The sequence below is a fragment of the Syngnathus floridae genome, chromosome 4 (genome assembly GCF_059516105.1).
Source record: "Syngnathus floridae isolate MCC-2025c chromosome 4, RoL_Sflo_1.0, whole genome shotgun sequence".
In the NCBI taxonomy this organism is placed as follows: Eukaryota; Metazoa; Chordata; class Actinopteri; order Syngnathiformes; family Syngnathidae; genus Syngnathus; species Syngnathus floridae.
This window is the reverse complement of record NC_142416.1, coordinates 7,419,615-7,438,664: the sequence shown is the minus strand read 5'-3', so window position 1 is coordinate 7,438,664 and position 19,050 is coordinate 7,419,615. Positions and strand designations below refer to the sequence as shown.

The 19,050-nt window shown below is 39.6% G+C and overlaps 1 protein-coding gene across 6 annotated transcripts in view; it reads left to right on the top strand.

Moving 5' to 3' along the window:
* The window catches only part of LOC148398662 (SH3 and PX domain-containing protein 2A-like), an 82,246-nt gene that overhangs the window by 40,417 nt on the left and 22,779 nt on the right, over positions 1–19,050 (top strand). For 2 of the 6 annotated variants that reach the window (XM_088374699.1, XM_088374700.1), the window contains 3 exons: positions 4,689–4,714; positions 11,468–11,512; positions 18,807–18,935. In XM_088374699.1, the coding sequence (XP_088230825.1) occupies positions 4,689–4,714; positions 11,468–11,512; positions 18,807–18,935 (200 nt within the window). Of the gene's footprint in view, positions 1–3,214; positions 3,310–4,688; positions 4,715–11,467; positions 11,513–18,421; positions 18,620–18,806; positions 18,936–19,050 lie in introns of those variants that run through there. The other 4 variants (XM_088374702.1, XM_088374703.1, XM_088374701.1 and 1 more) reach the window with 4 other exon arrangements.

Here is a 19,050-nt window from a genome sequence, read left to right as displayed (position 1 = left end):
GCGCCCTCAGCCGTGCGCACCCATTGTTGGCAAAGAACAATCGATGGATTTAATGAATTGGAGTGACACCGATGGTTTTATAAACATGTTATTCATGTAATAGTTGTCCTTAATCACTCTATATGTTACGTCAGGCCCGTTGTCAGCTCTTTGTTTGTGTTTGTCACGTTAGCATACCTATCGTTTAGCCTGTTGTTGCTATTTAATGAATTGGAGTGACACCGATGGTTTTATAAACATGTTATTCATGTAATAGTTGTCCTTAATCACTCTATATGTTACGTCAGGCCCGTTCTCAGCTCTTTGTTTGAGTTTGTCACGTTAGCATACCTATTGTTTAGCCTGTTGTTGCTATTTAATGAATTGTAGTGACACCGATGGTTTTATAAACATGTTATTCATGTAATAGTTGTCCTTAATCACTGTATATGTTACGTCAGGCCCGTTCTCAGCTCTTTGTTTGTGTTTGTCACGTTAGCATACCTATCGTTTAGCCTGTTGTTGCTATCGTTTAGCCTGTTGTTGCTCGTTCATGACTGTTTTTGGTGTGGGATTTTGTCGAATAAATTGCCCCCAAAATGCGACTTATACTCCGGAGCGACTTGTATATGTTTTTTTTTTTCACTTTTTGGGGCATTTTATGGCTGGTGCGACTTATACTCCGGAGCGACTTATAGTCTGGAAAATACGGTAGTATAATCAGTTTTAGAATTCATTTTGTCTTAATATATGAAGTAAGTGTAAGAAAAGAAGCTCATTATTAGTGTGTCATAAAGTAAACTAAAATTCGCAAATAACTTTTTGTCTGCTCACATACATAAGCCTTTCAAATATTTCTATTTTGAACTCTTGTTGGATTTGTCTTGTTTCACTCTTCATATAAGAAATCTATTTCAAGTGAATAGAATTGTTTTGAATACCCCAAACCTTGTATATCAACTTTTCATCTTAGTTGAAAAGTGGCTTTCTTTTTATCATATCTTTTCTATAATCTTGTGATTTCAGCTCACTCATGTCCTGGGCCGCTGGTAGGCTGTCTGCCTGGAAAGCATTATCTACAAACCATAATGTTGACAAATGGAGCCATTAATATGCACATAGAAAGGCAGTTGCCACTGGCCCACAAATGTTGGTGAACTGTTTGATACAGATGATCATCATTCATTGTGCCCGCTCCCCTAGCTTCTCCATAAATAACAATAAGGATCCGACCTTGCTTGGTGTCTCAGGGAGGGAGATGCTGCAAGATTATCAGGTTGTTTGCCAAAATCATGACCTTGTGTTATTGGTCATGTTTCTGACACGTTAAAGGAGACTATGAAAAAAGTTTGTCCCCGTTGATTGAGTGAAGACAGATATGCTTACCGTAGTTTGAAAAATGAAAAAAGTTTGTCCCCGTTGATTGAGTGAAGACAGATATGCTTACCGTAGTTTGAAGAATAGGTTTGTGAGGAATACTGATGTTTTATTTGTGGTGGTGTGCATCAGCCTCTGTTGTCAATACCGCAGTGACCAAAGCTCTTCACACAACCTCTTCATCTACTTCAGGAAGTGGGGGTGAAACAATAGAGTACAATTCAAGTGGCAGTTTTCCTCATAACTGGCAACATGCTGAGTTGAGTTGTTGGATGCAAAAAAATGCGCGAGTGTAGGATCAATGGTACATGGTAAATCTCTGAGCATGGATTCCTGTCAGATGGGCTGTGGCACATGAGTGGACCATGAGAAACAAAATCAATTGTGCTCCTGAAAATTATGCATTTTCACTAATTCTGAAATCAGGAATCTGGATGTGTATCTACTCCAACGACCTATAGTGACACGCAACAATTAAATGCTCCTCCACTAGCTAGCAGAAGGTTTTCGTTCAGTGTTGTGCTGTACATTTTTAATAATAATAAGTAAAACATGTACCTGGGCTCAATAAAGATTGAAAACACCTGCTTAGAGGATATCATGTTTGTATTTTTTAAACCTGTGTCCGAAAAAGAATTGGCTCACCTGTTCCAATATTTTTGGTGTGGAGTGTATACAAATAGAATTGGTGGCTGGAGAGGTGCCAGTTGGCTTTGGGAGTGCTGCCAAGGTGCCCCTCAGAAGGCATGTTTAAATACGGGTTATTTATCTAATTTCTCATTAGTCCAATCAACATACATAGTTTCTAATGTAGCATACAAAATGTTTTATTTTGAGTGTCCCTGAGCATTTACAAACCTAATATTATATCGTTATACAGCAGTCCCTCGTTTATATAATTGGTTCCAAAAACCACCCGCGATAAGTGAAATCCGCAAAGTACGGTCTCCCACAAGAAGTACTGGGCAGGCTAACGACTTAGCGGAAAGATGCTAATTCGCGATCGTGCTAATACGCGAAAACGGACTTCTAAAGGAATGTAAATGAACATTTGGAGCAATACTACATTGTCTTAAAGGTTAGACACATGTTTCCTCAATTTAGAAGATTTATTTTGACTTTTAAATGTTTTTATAATTTGGAAAAAAAAAATCTGCGATGTAGCAAAGCCGCGATAAATGAAACGCGAAGTAGCAATGGATCACTGTATTCATATTTATGAGGCATCCCACTCATGTTTTATCTTATTCTAACTTCCGAAATACTTGGAATAATGACTTGTATTGGTGCAACAGTTTGACAGCTGACCGGATGTCAAATTGAGAATTTTGATAATTGATTCATCATTTAGATGATTATTTTCAATTTCAAATTGTCCAAACGCTCACAATTTTAGCTTCTCAACTGTGAATATACGATTTTGTAGTCCTCCATGAAAGCATGCTGATTAACTTTGCATTGAATCAAGATAAAACATTTGTTTTTACTTTGTACTTTGGAAAGCATTGATTGCCTATTTTCTCACGTGTTATGGACCGATAACCAAATCATAATTAGTTATCTTGGTGCATTTTCTGCACCCCCAATATGTTAATTTGGTCTGTTTTTGACAAAGGGGGTGGAAATTTAAACATGTTTTTTTGTTAATCAGAGTCAATGATTAAACAGTAGATTAATTTATTATTGAGATATTTAGTTTCAGCTCTAAACAACATAACATAAATATGCCTACCGTAATATAAAATTTAAAGCATGTGAACAGCATGACTAAAGAACCATTCAAAAAATGTACTTTACCCATCTGTATTTAAAATCTATCAATCAATATTCTGTGTGCTGTTTGAGGAGCTGACTGAGTTTAGGTGGAGGGTGGTCAACACTGAATTGGTCACCAAACAATCAAAGGGCACCTTTTGAGACAAGCAACCATTCAATGTCACTTTGTGTCACTGGGTGAGTACTGTTGCCACGCTCCCAGCACTAAAGGCAGGCAAGCGAACCAGCAACAGTGTAAAAATACAAAGAAGAACATTTTACTATTTTAAGAGTAAAATCTTGATACAATTCTTTTATGTTAAATTTTTTTATGTTGCCATGTGATACATTGAGGTTGTTGCATTTTACAAACATGCTGTCTTACCCATCTCTTTGAGGTCACATGACCAATGTGGCTTGAGATGGATGGGGTGAGGCACAAGGGGTCATGCCCCCGATCCTTATTTGTCCCACTTTTCTGACAATGAAGCATATTCTTGTTGTTAGCACACAGGGATGGGAGGAGATGTCACTACAAAGCGTAGATTCGTCTGCAGTGGACAGATACATCAAATCATAGGGTGATGGATGAAGGCAGATGGCGATGTAGGCAAGAATAGTCCAAAATAAACAGCTTTGGTAATCACCAATTTATAGATTTAGGTTATAAACCAAGCTCTAATAATAATTGAAAAATGAATTAAAGACATAAGATATGTGCAGTTCCGCCCCAATACTATTTAATAATTTCCAACTGGTATTTTTAAGCATAGTCCTCCCAGTGATGTCCTATACATACTGTAAATATACAGTACACAATTTACTCTTTACTGTACTTGGATGTATTTAATCCATCTAATACATGATACAACCCCATCTTAAAATATGCTTCTCCTAAAATACAGGAGGCAGGATCTTTCTTTTGTCATGTTTTAGGAATCCTTTTCAGTTTCCCAAATTCAACTGTACTACAGTGGGATGGGTTCATTTCAGGTGTGATGAGTGTTACGATTGGCCTTTGGAGGATACTTAGAAAGAGGAAATGTACGCCGAGTAAATGGGGAATGACAGTGGAAAGATTGCAGGGTCTTTGCTTCTATAAATAAAACCTTGCTTCCTCCATCTCTTAACTCAATTATGCAGCCCGAGTCCAAAAGTTACCACTGACAAAGCAAGAGGCAGGCAGCCTTAGCAAAGTAAAAGCCACACATTTGCGTCCCTAGCTTATCCATGTGCTGTAATCCCATTAGGCAAGGCATTTTGAATCCTTGTTTGTAATGTGCGGAGAGGTTGTCTTCTTGAAAGAGCAGTGGCAGAAAGAATATAGGAAGAAGCTGGTGGAGCCTCTTTGGTGTCACATGACTAATTATGTTGCAAAGAGTCCCAGGCGAGTAGTCACTCCCTCTCTCCATCCCCTGGTCTTTTTCATGAACACATGCAGGAAACTTCATGCAAACTCAGTGACCAGTATTTATTGTTTATAAGGATGTCAGAATCAAATGACTGCATGTATTGTTGTTGACCAAGTGGCATCTCCTGCCAGTAACCATGTCGCTTTTGTGTTGCTTCTCCTTCAGGGACTACGGCTCCAAGCGCAAGTCGGGTAAGTCACCAGTTTTCTTTCACAATGCTTTTCCATATGCAGCTTCTGTTAGCTCTTTCTAAAACTTTCTTTGGATTAAATTGTGACCTTAACATGGAAGATCATTATATTTAATGAAGCACATCTCAATTTGCTCTGTCTTATCTAAGATGTCATTGGAACTTATTGCTTATCTTTTTAATTTATATCACACTGAGACACTGGATTTGTTTTTCTTTTTGTTTTGGACTGCAAGATACTATGTGTAATAGCCCAGGATAGGGACTGACTGAAGTGTTCCTGGTCACATTCAGATGTCACAATGTTGATTTCATAAGCATCGTTGACTAAACCTTCAACATTATTATACTGTGTGTGATTTGCCTATCACATTTCATGTACACCCTTATAACGGTTGGGTCAAAACTACACCAATTTTAGTTGAAAATTGGAAGGGGGCACACTACGTTTTAGGGAATTGGGGGGGGGGGGTAAGATAGATGAGGTGAACAAACATTCATATATGAAAATTTAGGTCGCCAACACTTGATAACAGGGCAATATGTTGCCTTAAATTGTCTATAACAATGACTATGTTTATATGACAACAATAACCCTTTTAAAACCAGAATGACAGTATTCAGGTTTTTAAAACACACGCAGGAACCCGAATATGCCGTGATTCGGGTTTTTCATATTCCAAATGAGGCTGCCGGATTACCCCTTTTCTTACTCAAATATTGTGTTATGTGAACGCGATCCCCCTTACCTCCATTGAATGGGGCATTAGTTTGTGTTGTGTTTATGCTCCTGCTCTGTCTGCAAGGAATCTTAGTCTTTGTAGTACAGGAATACTTGTATGGGTGTTATCCTCACTGTAGCAACCCTAATTTAAATACATTGATTCCTCCATAGTATTTCCACATTATTTTCTGTCTCCATGCCGAAAAGGATGCAGCGTGTGTATATAGACAGTGTGTGTATAAGTCCGTACGTCATTTGGAGCGAGGGCGAAACAGACTGCTTTTTTCCTGCGGTGAATGATATGAATATGATGTGTTTTATTGACGGTGGAAAGTGACAAGCGGAAATGACGTCTGTTTGCATCATGATGTCCGTGTGTGTTGCTGTTTCAATAGGGATATTTCAGCGTGTCAGTGACTCTCTCAGGCATGTAAATGGGATACTGTATTCTAAATGTTTCAAATGTCAGTGTAGTCAGTGAGAATGCCCCTGTCACATACGAAACGCTATGTCCTTTCCCGCACAGAGATGTGTTCATGCAAGGCATACAGTCTGGTATAAAGGGAGTGCGAGGGAATGATAAGAGCTGCTTTGACTAGCAGCAAATCAGGTCTGCTGCTGTGTTCATCACCATTGATGTCCTGTAAGCTAAAAATGCTCGTCTGTCTCTTTGTATTTGCCCTGTGATTGACTGGCATCAGTCCGTAGTGTCTACCTTTCCACCAGCCAGCTGGTATAGGCTCCTGCTCACCATGACTTTGAAGAAGAAAAACGGTATATAAAATTAACTGTTAGATGTATCGATGCTTGTATTTAGGTGAAAAAATTGTGTGCGTGTGTGCGCGCGCGCGCCTGTGTGTGTGTGTGTGTGTGCGTGCACACACGTCTGTTTAGCCTTTAATGCTAATGACCAAGTTACAACCAGGCTATGTATGCCATTGCATAAAACACAATTGCCTGTTGGATTTTACACACAATACAAAATTGCAGCTACAAATGTACGCAGTTGATGATACTACATTTAAGATGCAGGCTTTGTTGCCACAAGTTACCGTATTGGTCCGAATATAAGACGACCCTGATTATAAGACAACCCCCTCTTTTTCAAGACTCAAGTTTGAAAAAAACTTTTTGAACACCAAATTTAATTTTTATACAGAAAATGATTACATCTGTAATTTATGACGTCACACAACATTCGTAGACGGCACACATTACATAACTAACTGCGCGTAACGGTTCCGCTATACTAAATAACCATGAATGAAATACTCTCGGCAACACACCAAACATGAGTCATCGAGCCAACAAAATACATTTGCTGGCGACTGTTCGTCGCCATGCCGCTGCGTAACGGCGACTCGTACGATGCGAGGCAAACTTAAATGAGCGCGCTGGAGCTGTCAGTCAAACAGCGCGCACACGAAGCAAACTGCGATCGGACAAACGGCACAACAGTGGGCAGTAGTAACAATGAAATGCATATACTCACTTTGTGTCAAAGACGCTCACGATCACAGCAACATAGTCGATATCAGCAACCTTTAACTTACCGCTGCACACAAGTGAATGGGTATAATGTCTAGACCCCGAATGTAAGACGACCCCCACTTTTTCAGTCTTATTTCAATGCAAAGAATATCGTCTTATATCGGGCCAATACAGTACTTGCCATGAAGTACGTTTGTACTCAGCTGCAAGGTAATGTGTTTTTAATCTAACTCGTCAGAACGTACTGAATTTAACCCAGTATTGCTCAATGCAAAATACTGCATGGTGTTTGTAGATTAGATATCATATTAAGATGTGTAAAAGTTGGAAACGGAGACTCATTTGTGTCATCTGAACAAATGCTAAACTTAGCGTATCTTAAGCCATGTTTGTTGGGAACACATCACTAGTAGAGAGCCAATATGAGGGTGAGTGATGTGAAGTTGAAGTCTTGTGGGAAAATGTATACAACTAAATTAAATAGCAGCCCAATGTATTGCACATTGTGGTTCTCGTGGGTCGTAGGCTCGCTCATGGCCATCGAGATTCTCTCCTAACGGGCATGCCATTGCAAGTAATAGCCCTTGGTTCCAGCAACCGACCCTCGTTGCACTCGCAGTCGAGTGCAAGAGGTGCAACAGGCGAGGGTGACAATCACGACTCTGTGTTCAATTGTATATAAATATGTTTTGAATCTTTTACTGTATATTTTTTAAAATATGTGCTCATGTCTACTGTGGGCTTTTTTTTTATTTTGATATGAATCTTGATAGGAATATGTAAAAACAAATTTTTATTATATCAACATCCTTTTTTTAATATAATTGTAGGTGCAGTAATCACTCCTTATATTACATAGGTTGCGCCTCACCTTATGGGAGGCTGACATGTTTCGCCACCATCTTTCTGCTACGGATACCTGAAGGAGACAAATCACCTGATTATATATTTGCTGAATCAAAGACTATGGCATGTGCAACAAATGCAATGCACTTTCTTCGTCACTTGAGGAACTACTAGAAGTCATCTCTTGGAGACACCGTAGTTTCCATGCTTCAAAATGCACATGCTTCTCACTTAAGTCATTGCATCCTATTAGTTCACCACTAAATGGGATTGAAAACTCAAACGTTTTTACACAATGTCTCTTTAAGGACACATATATGGTGTTGCTTGGTGGAGATTACGTCTTTACAACATAGTACTGCTCAAGCACTTCTCTATTGTGGGAGAGGATTCACTGCTGTATCTTGTTTGTGAAGAAAATCAGGAATGGAGCACCTATATGGGGTTAGTCGAGAATTGCGACACCCTCCAGCAAATCCTGCAGCTGCACAGACAGCGATCTGTCTGAACCTGTCAGAAAGGCCAAGAGGTGGGTCCTGGCGACAGAGCCTGCATCTGGAGAGGGCACTCCAGCGCCACTGTTTTAGTGGCGACAAAGGCAGAAGATCAGCACTTATGAATTGTAAACTTGGAGCTAACTGCGATAAGATGGGGCGCCACGGGTAGTTGCAGATGTTTGGAATGATCCTTGTGTCTGATCAAAAACGAGCTTTTAGAGTTCCCTCCTTGGGAGGGAGCTCCTACTGCAATGGTGCGAAGAAGGAACCATGTGTGACGCGAAGATCCTTACACTCTTAACGAACAAGGGCGACTCTAGTGATTGTAGCAAATGTCGTAGAATATTCCTGCAAAGCATCGTAGGTTTTCAACAGAGTTTTGCTTAACAAGCTACAAGAACTGGGTTTGTGTGTGTAGCAGATTCACAGTTATTTTGCACGAGCCATTTTCGCATTGTTCTGGGAAAAAAATGTTAAATATGTCATATTTGCTCCAATTGTGTCCATGTTCTGTTTTCCCTGATTGGTTAGTTGCCGATATGTAGGGCACTTGTGACCACCATGTCTGCTCATTGTGTAGGCGCTGTTGAAAATCAGGAGGAGTTTTTTTCTCCCAAAATTTGCTTGTAAACTACTGAACCATTACCGTAATTGCCGGACTATAAGACGCACCGGATTATAAGCCGCACCAGCTAAAATTCAGGGATGTTTCTTTTTTTTTTCTTACATAAGCCGCACCGGGCTATAAGCCGCACGTGCACACGCGTTTTTTTTACAAAGAAAGACAGTACATAGAAAGCCTTTTTAACGTTTTAATAACATACTTGAACATGTCTTTCTAAACATTGCCTGTGACGCAGCAGTAGTACCGCAGCAACGCGGAAGTGTGCACGCGAGTTGGACACAGTAAGTTTTTCTAAAGCTTTAATAAGATACCTTAACATTTCTTTCCAAACACTGCCTGTGACGCGGCAGTAATACCGCAGCAACACGGAAGTAACACAGCAAAGTCACTGAGACGCGGCGGTAACACAGCAGCAACACGGTAGCACAGCACTAACAGGGCTGGTTAAAAAAAAACATACCGTAAAAGTAAAAAAAGAGACGTCTTCATCTTCCTCCTGTGCACTGAAACCATCGAAGTCTTCCTCCTTAATGTCCGATTGGAATAGCGTTAGATATCCTTCGCCTCACACTTTCTCAGTCTCTCTTTCGTCGTCGCTTTTATGCATTTCTTCGAGTGTGATGAGGGTCTGTTCATGCTAATCTTATTCATGCACGAAGCGCTAAATTACATTAAACTATGTATAAAGTATGTAACGATATGCATTTCTTTTGTCCCCCATAATGACGGTTTGTGTATAAAAGCTTCCTTTCAGTAATGTCCGTCGTCTTGATCTCGTTCTGTCTCTTTGTGTGAGTGCGGGCGTGTACGTGATGCGCGAGACGATCAAAACACAAACTAGCACGTCTTCTTCGGCGCATTATCTCTTCTTCGTCTGTCTCGCTCTTGCTTCCTGTAGAGCGCCCCCTGGATACCGGAGGCCGTTAAAATCCATAAGTACGCTCCAGAGTAGACACAACATAATGTCATCAACATCGACTGCCTTTGGCTTAAAAGCGGCATCATATGCATTTCTTTTGTCCCCCATGATGACGGTTTGTGTATTAAGGCTTCCTTTCAGTAATGTCCGTCTTGATCGCGTTCTGCGTGATGCGCGAAATGTAAACACAAACTAGCGCGTCTTCTTCTGCGCATTATTTCTTCTTCGCTTGTCTCACGCTAGCTTCCTGCTAGAGCGCCCCCTGGAGGCCGGAGGCCGTAAAATCCATAAGTACGCAGCGCCGCCGTTAAAGGTTCAAAGTAACCTTGTGAATAAAATGCATTAAAAGTTCACATTCATTACAACTTGTTTTTGGTGAGCAAAATGTCAGAAGAATTGAATTTAAATGCTGATTGATTGGGTTTTAATACAATGCAGATGGTCCAAACAGCGCCACTGCTTTTTGTAATCTCTGAGTCACATGGCAGAGTAAGAGAAAGGGTTTAGAGCACAGGTGTCAAACTCAAGCCCCGGGGGCCAGATACGGCCCGCCACATCATTCTATGTGGTCCACGAAGACAAATTGTGCATCAAATTCGTGTGTGATTACTAGAAATGCAAATTGTCTTCACTTTTAATAACATCTTTTTTTTTAAATATTTGACCAGTTTTTACTCGTCTGATTTGAAAACGAGTTATTTGTCAATTTGTTTTGTAGCTTTTACTGTATATAATAGTGTTAAGAGTAAAAGTGATCAAGTCATCACAAAAATCACGAAAAAAATCTTATATAAGCCGCACCTGACTATAAGCCGCAGAGTCCAAAATTTTGGAAAAAAGTCGCGGCTTATAATCCGGAAATTATGGTAGTTTGGCTTTTTGGGAAAAAATTTAATTTGAGTCGTTGGCTAGTATTACACTAAAACTTATACATTGTATTTAGTTTTACTGAAAGGTAATTGAAGTGAATGTATATCATCGATTGTTTTTTTTTTAAATATTTTTTGGAATCATTTGTCATTTTATTGGTTGCCCACTTGCCCAGAGCAGTTGTAGAAAATTGTATTGTTGCGTGCTTGTTTTATTGTTGTTCTTTGTGGTGGGTGGGGGGAATTAAAGCCACATCACTATACCACCCACTTGATACGAAGATGATTGGTTTTGGCTTAAGTTTGAAAATAAACTTTTAGATATTTAAAGTGGCACCCCAAATATTTTGTCATCTGTCCTTGTCTTCTTTCAAGAATAGCATTTAATTTCCTGTATGAGGGGTATTTTGTTATTTTAGAACAATAAGGCAGTGGAGAGAGAATAAGGGGTCATTATTTCACTCGTGGCTCAGGCCCATCTCCGCTTGACTGAGGTCCATGCAGAGACAGAAGAAAAAGAGACGAAAATTGTATAATTAGAGCCAGAGCAATGGCTAGGAATGCGTTTTGCTTACAATGGCAGTCTTTTGCATATTTATGTACAGTATCTTGATGTGCCCTCAGATGCATTCAGTTAATTTAAAGCAGTGAGTGTTGGGACCCCACCCCCCTTTTTGTTTACAAGGTATGCTTAACTTGTGCTTTACCATTCTATGGCCATCTTCTTTCTGTCAGACTGAATAATCTTTTCTGCTTTTTTTCCATTCTCTTTTACATCTGCAGTATGGATGTACGGCATTACCGACAGCCCAAGGAAAGAGGCGTCAGGTAGCTTTGTGTGTCTCTGTCAAATCAGTACGTTTGCATGACACAAGTGAGCATTTAATACCCATGTTATTGCAAAAAATTGCCAAATTTTTGTGTATCATACGATTGTAAATGTGATCCGAACATACTTCGATTATTTTCTTTGGGTTTACTTGCATGAAAGTGGAGCAGCATTTCTCCAGTTTCTACCTCAGGATTTTTCTTGAATGTTGAATACTTTTACAAATACATAATAGAGGGGAAGTGCCAACAAGGCCATGGTTAAGGATGCATTTCTAGGTACTTATTTTTGGATGCTGATTCAGTTCATACTGCATGAGGCTTAGAAGTAGAAACTTTAAGTACACAAATGGCAAAAAAAATAAGCATTGATGGTGACCTATTCAGCTACTAACCACCAACTGGAAAAGCCCCCCTACTAAGCAATTTGAAAGTGGGGATACTTCCACATCAAAGGATTTAATTAACCTGAGCACCTTCAAAATGGGTCAAGGAGAGAAGTCTAATAAAAACTGAAATATGGGGTTACCTCCACTGATTTACGCATGTGAACGTACTGACTGTTGAACGCATGCTCGGCTGTGTTTGTGAGTGTGCCCTGCCAGCTGCTTCCCACTTCTTTTTTATTTTATTTTTTTCATTCACATTTCAGCCTTTTCAAGGCATCCAATTTATGTGCACTGTCATCAGCCTCTCCTTTCACCCATCTAGTCAAATTAAACATGCAAGTCCTCCAAGCGTGTTAGCGACTCCAGCAAACACATTCATCTACAAGGGTGAGCAATTAATTTATCAAAAGGGCCGCATAAGAAACGTTAATAATCAATCAATCAATCAATCAATCAGTCAATCAATCAATCTTTTTTTATTTGCCAAGTTTGAGCATGCTAAACAAAGAATTTGACTCCGGTCGATCTCGGGCTCTGTACAACATTTAGGTAGCTAACAACATCCACGACGACATGTGCAAAAATTGACAATTATTCTCAAACATCCGCTGATCTTAAACTCCCAGGAGGGCAAGGAAAAACTCAAAACTCTTACTAGGGGAAATGAGAAACCTTGAGAAGAGACCACAGATGGGAGATCCCTCTTCCAGGAAGACTAGGCTGCAATGGATGCAGAGAGGACACATAGTACACATAATATGGACAATCCAAAAGTAAAGCATCGAGAGCAGGATGTTATTGCACAGTCATGTCTCTGTGACTCGATGAGTGGTGTGAGTTCATCAGAGTGACAGCCTAGGGGAAGAAGCTGTGTCTGTGTCTGCTGGTTTTGGCGTACAGCGCTCTGTAACGCCGTCCGGAGTGGAGTAGTTCAAACTGCGACCTGGGTGAGAAGGGTCTGTAGAGATGTTACTTGCATGTTTCCTGGTCCTGGACAAGTACAAGTCCTGGATAGATGGGTTGGTCCTAATTATCTTTTCTGCAGTCCTGATTGTCCGTGGCAGTCTGTTCTTGTCTTGTTTGTTGGCCGATCCAAACCAGACAGTGATGGAGGTGCAGAGGATAGACTGGATGATGGCAGTGTAGAAGGTCTTCAGCAGCTCCTGTGGCAGGTTGAACTTCCTGTGCTGTCTCAGAAAATACTGCCTCTGGTGGGCCTTCTTCCGGACAGAGTCTATGTGGCTGGTCCATTTCAGGTCCCGAGAGATTGTGGATCCCAGGAACTTGAAGGTGTCTGTGGAGAGAATAGCATTACTGTGGATGGTGAGGGGTGGAAGTGGTGAAGGGTCTCTCCTGAAGTCCACTGTCATCTCCACGGTCTTGAGCGGGTTCAGCTCCAGGTGGTTTTGGCTGCACCAGTGGACCAGCCTCAACGTGCTAAACTCAACTGTGTTTAATATGAATTTCGTTCCTTAACATAATCATTAAATTGTCTTATTTTATTAAACTGATATTACATTGTATGTGTGTGTGTGTGAGAGAGTATATATATATATATATATATATATATATATATATACACACACACACACACACACACACACACACACACACACACACACACACACACACACACACACACACACACACACACACACACACATACACATAAAGAAATACAATGTTCAAACAAAGTTATTAGCAGTCAAAATTCATCATCAAAACTACATATTTAATCAACATTCACAAAAAAATCCCCTCTATACTTTTTTCCCACTTTTTGAGCGTAAGCAGGCAAAAAGTGGTACTATAGTATTGTTGACAATAATATATTATGACACAATGATGAATTATAATACACTCAGTTAAGCACAGTCTGTTAATATGCATATTATCAGGGTAAAACCTTTGTCCATTTACCTTTTACCATATAGGAAATAAGAACATTGCTAAAATAAGGACCACTGTTGGGGTTTTCATGAGTCTTTTGTGAAAAATAGTCACTCGAGGTGTCGAAAAAGTAACTAGATATGGCGAAAATTTCACCAGGTCTTCAACCAAACCTTTGGCTTGCTTGATGCATATAAAAATAAAAGCACCACTTGTAATAAACCCAGCCAGACAACGGTGAAGCATACTGACTGATGTTCCACACAGATTTTATTTCTTAGATGTCTTGTTTATTTGTCATGGAAACATCATAAGCGCTGCAAAAAATTAATTACAAACGTAAATGCCTACTTTTACAAAAAACAAATGATCACTACGTCCATAAGATCAAACAAATACGTTGGATCAAAAAAGTTTCAATCAATCAATCAATCAATCAATCAATCAATCAATCAATCAATCAATCAACCAACCAAGTCTCATCCCAGCCGGGTGCTGACATCTATATAGTCGGTATAATCCGTAAGGTCCCTAACGTTGTACAGCAGCAATGGAAACATGTGACTTCCAATCTGACACACGATCACACATAATCTCTTTTGCCCCTTTTCAACAGTCGTGCCACCGCTAATGACTCGGCACATCCTTAACCACTGGAAATCCACCAAAATAAAAGCACAGCGTGTCGAATAATAACGCTAAACATAAAGCGTGTCATAAGAAGGATGAAAAACAAAAGTTAAACAGGTTAATATTTATGAGTCAACTTCACCACTTTTATTTCGACTTCATGTTCTTCGAGGGCAGGTCAGAGGCTATGTCGTGGGTGGATGTAGTTTGCCCAGGCCCGACCTATCGCTAGCACAGTCTGTGATGTAATTCCGGTTTAGGTGCATAAATAAAGATTCTTCAAGAAAGACGGACAAATGGAACTGAATCTCATTTCCACTATGTTTCTCATATTTCACATTATAGCGGGCTGGGCATTTTAGGAACTCGTAATGCTCATTTGATATTTTGAACAATTCTACACTTGCAGCTTTGTGAAAATAATCTAGGGAGGCCATGGCTGTGCCCCACTTCACAATGCAAGCGCTTACATTCATTTGGTTTTGTTGTGAGTGTACTCCAAGACACCCTCGACAATATCCGGGTTAATCAAATTGACTTGACCCAAAGGTGTAGAGACTCCAGTCCCATTCAGCCTCTTAAGGATTACTGTAATTGTGAGCCAGGCTCCCTTGTCATACATCCGCGACCTTTGTCACTGCAAATGTCATTGTGGATGATTGGAGGGAAAAAAAATGCACAGACATGTTCACACATTTTGTAGAAAGTCCTCCCAGAAGTGTGCACACTGTATAGCTCTGACATCCATTCTCAATTAATTTTCTTTGTCAGGTGTCTTGATACTTACACATTGTGAAACAGCACACGAAATTCAATCATTCCAAATATGAATACATTTCTTTTGGGTCCGTCAACTGTTTTGAACGAAACCCTAACTCTAGTACAAATAACTATCAGTGTCATAACGTGTGAAATTTGCTGTCCTGCATTTGTTTCAAAGATGTGTTTGTCTTTGAATCCTCTTTGCACGTAGATCTGCTTTTTGATCTTACGCCACCCACCCCTTTTTTTAACCGACTTTACTTTGCCTACTGACAAATCTCCACTCAGTAGGAAGGGACTTTATAGTTGCAAGCCCTCATTGGTATTCTGTACCTGTCACAATAAATATCAGTCTTCATCGTTAATTGTTGAGCTAAAATAATAATACTGGGAAATGTCTGCATTCATGATATTTTCTTTGTCCCACACATTGTCAGGACCGACCTTCCGGCTTCTCAAACATATCAAACATTTTCATTTTCACATATATAAGAAACATCTTCCTTTCCTGTTAATGCATTTAAGGTTATAGTTTGAACAACTGCTCAAGCTTTCCTGCTCAGTTCATACAGTTCAGGGTACACCTTCCATCCATTTCTATACTGCTTGTCCTTATTAGGGTTGCGGGTGAGCTAAAGCCTATCCCAGCTGACGTAAGCCTCAAGGCAGTGTAAATACTCTTGGAGTGCTCATCATCCAATTTCAGGGCACATACTATAGACAAACATTTACAATTGCATTTACACCTATGAACAAATTAGTCTTCAGTTAACGTGCGTTTTGGAATGTGGGAAGAAGCTATAGTTCGTCCAGCATTTGTCATACACATTTTCCCCCCTTTGTGTTTTGGTCAGTTTTACTACAATGGCTATCTACTCAGTAATCTATGCGTTTTTCTGCAAGGAGGCTCAACAAAAGAAAGTTTCAGTGACCCTAAATATTGTATTTACACCTGCTCATCTTATACTTCTAGTGTGGAAAGACAAGTGCATTTGTGCTAATGAAACTTCCCCAGCAAAGTGGACATTTACTCTGATACTCTGTCCAGGAGAGCGATGTTACACTAGGCATAATTGTAAACCACATGTAAACCAACTGACATACTCGCAAGACCAGTTTCTTCTTGGATGACGAGCAGTCATTGCAAAAGCACATTGCTCGCTACATTGGCGGTAATGTATGTTACTGTAAATTGTTTTGATTGTTCTCTGTACGTAAAATGTAAAGCAAAATGAGTTTTCAAGGTTGTTGTTTAAACGTAGCTTTTAGCCATCCCCTAAATATGTCCAAGTGGCTAATGGAGTAAATGAGAGTCCGTTTACCTGACTGAAAAAAACAGGGCCTTTCAAGGTGTGAATGGGTCCTTATGGGGTATTAGATATGATAAAGAAGCCTTTTAGGTGAAATGTGAAACTTGACAAGATGTCCAACTGGCCACAGTTTTGTGAATTACTTTTACCTGGATTTTTGGGAATAAACCAGGAGTGTAATAATTTATTCTATCAACGATTCAATTGGGATCATTATTCGCAGTTACCGATTTATTTAAAAGATAATGGTTGCTTAAGAATGATACAATGCAAAATGACTCAGTGGATTGAATTAAATTCAGTAACATTTTAGCCAAAAAGTCGACCAATGTGAAATGAACACCTGAGTTTTGCTGATTCCTATTGCTTATTGTTAGTGAATCTGATGAAATTAATCTTTGTCATTTAATACAAATATTTTTCCGATGTTCTTTTATTGAAAATACATAGGGGGAAACGTAAATTTTATTGGTCAGTCTAGAAATTAGTGCCCAATTTTAAATGCTGAAAATCAATTGCTATCTTTGATGACGCAATATAAATGGAACAAGAAACATGTAATTCTTTTGGATATCCTGAAAAGTGATGGTTTTAGAACATTCTGCCCAACAGCACCATTGTTATGTCCGTTTTTTTTATTTTTATTTTTATTTTTTTTATACTAGTTTGGCCATACTTTTCTCCATGGTAAACAGTTGTGGATGCAATTGGTGTTATGGGCATGTCCTTGGTAAAATATCTCCACTGTAAGGGGTTCCCGGACCCAAAAGCTTTATGAATTCCTGTTCCCAATAGTGAAATACGAATGGTTTTAAAATAATTTGAAGTTTCCATGAGGAAAATATTTTCAGAATAATTTTAATAATATCTGGAGAGCTAATAAACAAATGAGCAAATCTGCTCTTTGTAACACAATGTGAGGCTTGAAAATAGAGTCCACTAGACTTGTTGAGGTTGTTACTCATCCTCCTCTTTTGTCCGTCACAGTTTATTCTTATTCTGCGCTCTTGTTCTTTCAAAAGCTGTAAATATATCCTCAATGGCCCAACTTGATTGCAACTTTACCCATTTCCATACAATAATCACAACACTTAGATTGTTTGAGACATGCAGAGGCAAGTTGCACATGCTTTTGTTTTCTGTCTACCATACATGAAGCCAATGTGTTATTTCTTAGTATCAATACAATTGATTAATTACCTTTAAACGGTTTTAATTTAATGAACTTGGTGAGCACAGAATGATTTTGTGGTATCGTAGGAATATGAATATTTACATTGATGAGGTGAGTGCACCAGTATACCCAATTTTCCAGACATACTGCTCTGAATACAAAATCTACTCCAGTTCCTTTGATCAGATCTCTGTTACTCCATATCTTAGTGAGTCACTTTACATACGTATGTGCAAAATTGCAAAGTTGCATGGTTTCAATTTCTGAGGTCTTACGATCTTTTGAATCCATTGAAAACAAACTTTGTTTTCTTAATATAACTCATAACTCCAACAGACCCACAAAAACATTGTTGCTTAAAAAAACAGCTCATCGGTTTGAATGTTGATTTCCAAAAATGTTCCAAAAAAATGTATTTGACTTCTCATTGACACATTTGAGTGGCTTACACACATTATAAACTATATACATGGTGTACATTTCCAGTGAAGAGGTTAAAAATCAGAGAGAAGGAATAAAAGTCTAAAACTGAAACAAAAGAAAGTGTTTGTTTTGTTTCCCATAAACTCATATCCAGATTCTTTTCCTGTCCCCCTCTCCTGCAGTAGTCTCATATGTTTCTATTTAAGGCCAGCATTGTCGACTAACATGATTGGTGTTTTCACCCCCCTTCTCTGTCCAGGACTGGTTCCTTACAGCAGAAAAGGGAGGCTTTTCCTCTTGGTCACACTGTTGATTTTCCAGCGTTCCCTTCAAACTGTTTTGCGGCTTTTCTTTTTTTTTTTTTTTTTTGTAAATTGACCTGCAGTTTGGTTCAGGTCATAAGTTCAATTTAGGCGCAAGATGAAACTTCTCGTAAAATTCTCGCTGAGTTGGCTCTTGTTGTTTTGATCCTTTCGATGCACCTCTGCTTCGCATTCGGCCGGCGGTCGCGTCAGCCATATGGCTACAGGTTTGGAACTATGCAGTTTCGACAGCTCATGTTGCGCTCGGCCAGGGAGGAAACGTGGTGACAGAGTGCAGGGGTCGGCTGATGGCAACAAACTGGGTGCACAGAGGCAGGATTGCAGTTGGAAGCAGCAGATTTGCACGGACTGTCAAAGCAGGCAGGTGGTTGACGGCGTGTTTCTTCTACTCAGGGATTGACAGCTTGGAGCCTATGGTACTGGAGCAGTATGTGGCCGTGGCCAACTACGAGAGACAGGAGAACTCTGAGATCAGCCTCAAGGCCGGTGAGACGGTGGATGTGATTGAGAAGAGCGAAAGTGGTGAGTACCTTGATTTTAATCTATTTATACATACCGTGTTTGAGTTTTGCATTTTGAGAATTCCAATATCCATTACTAGTTTTAAGTAACCCCAATTTCAATCCGTACAGAAGTT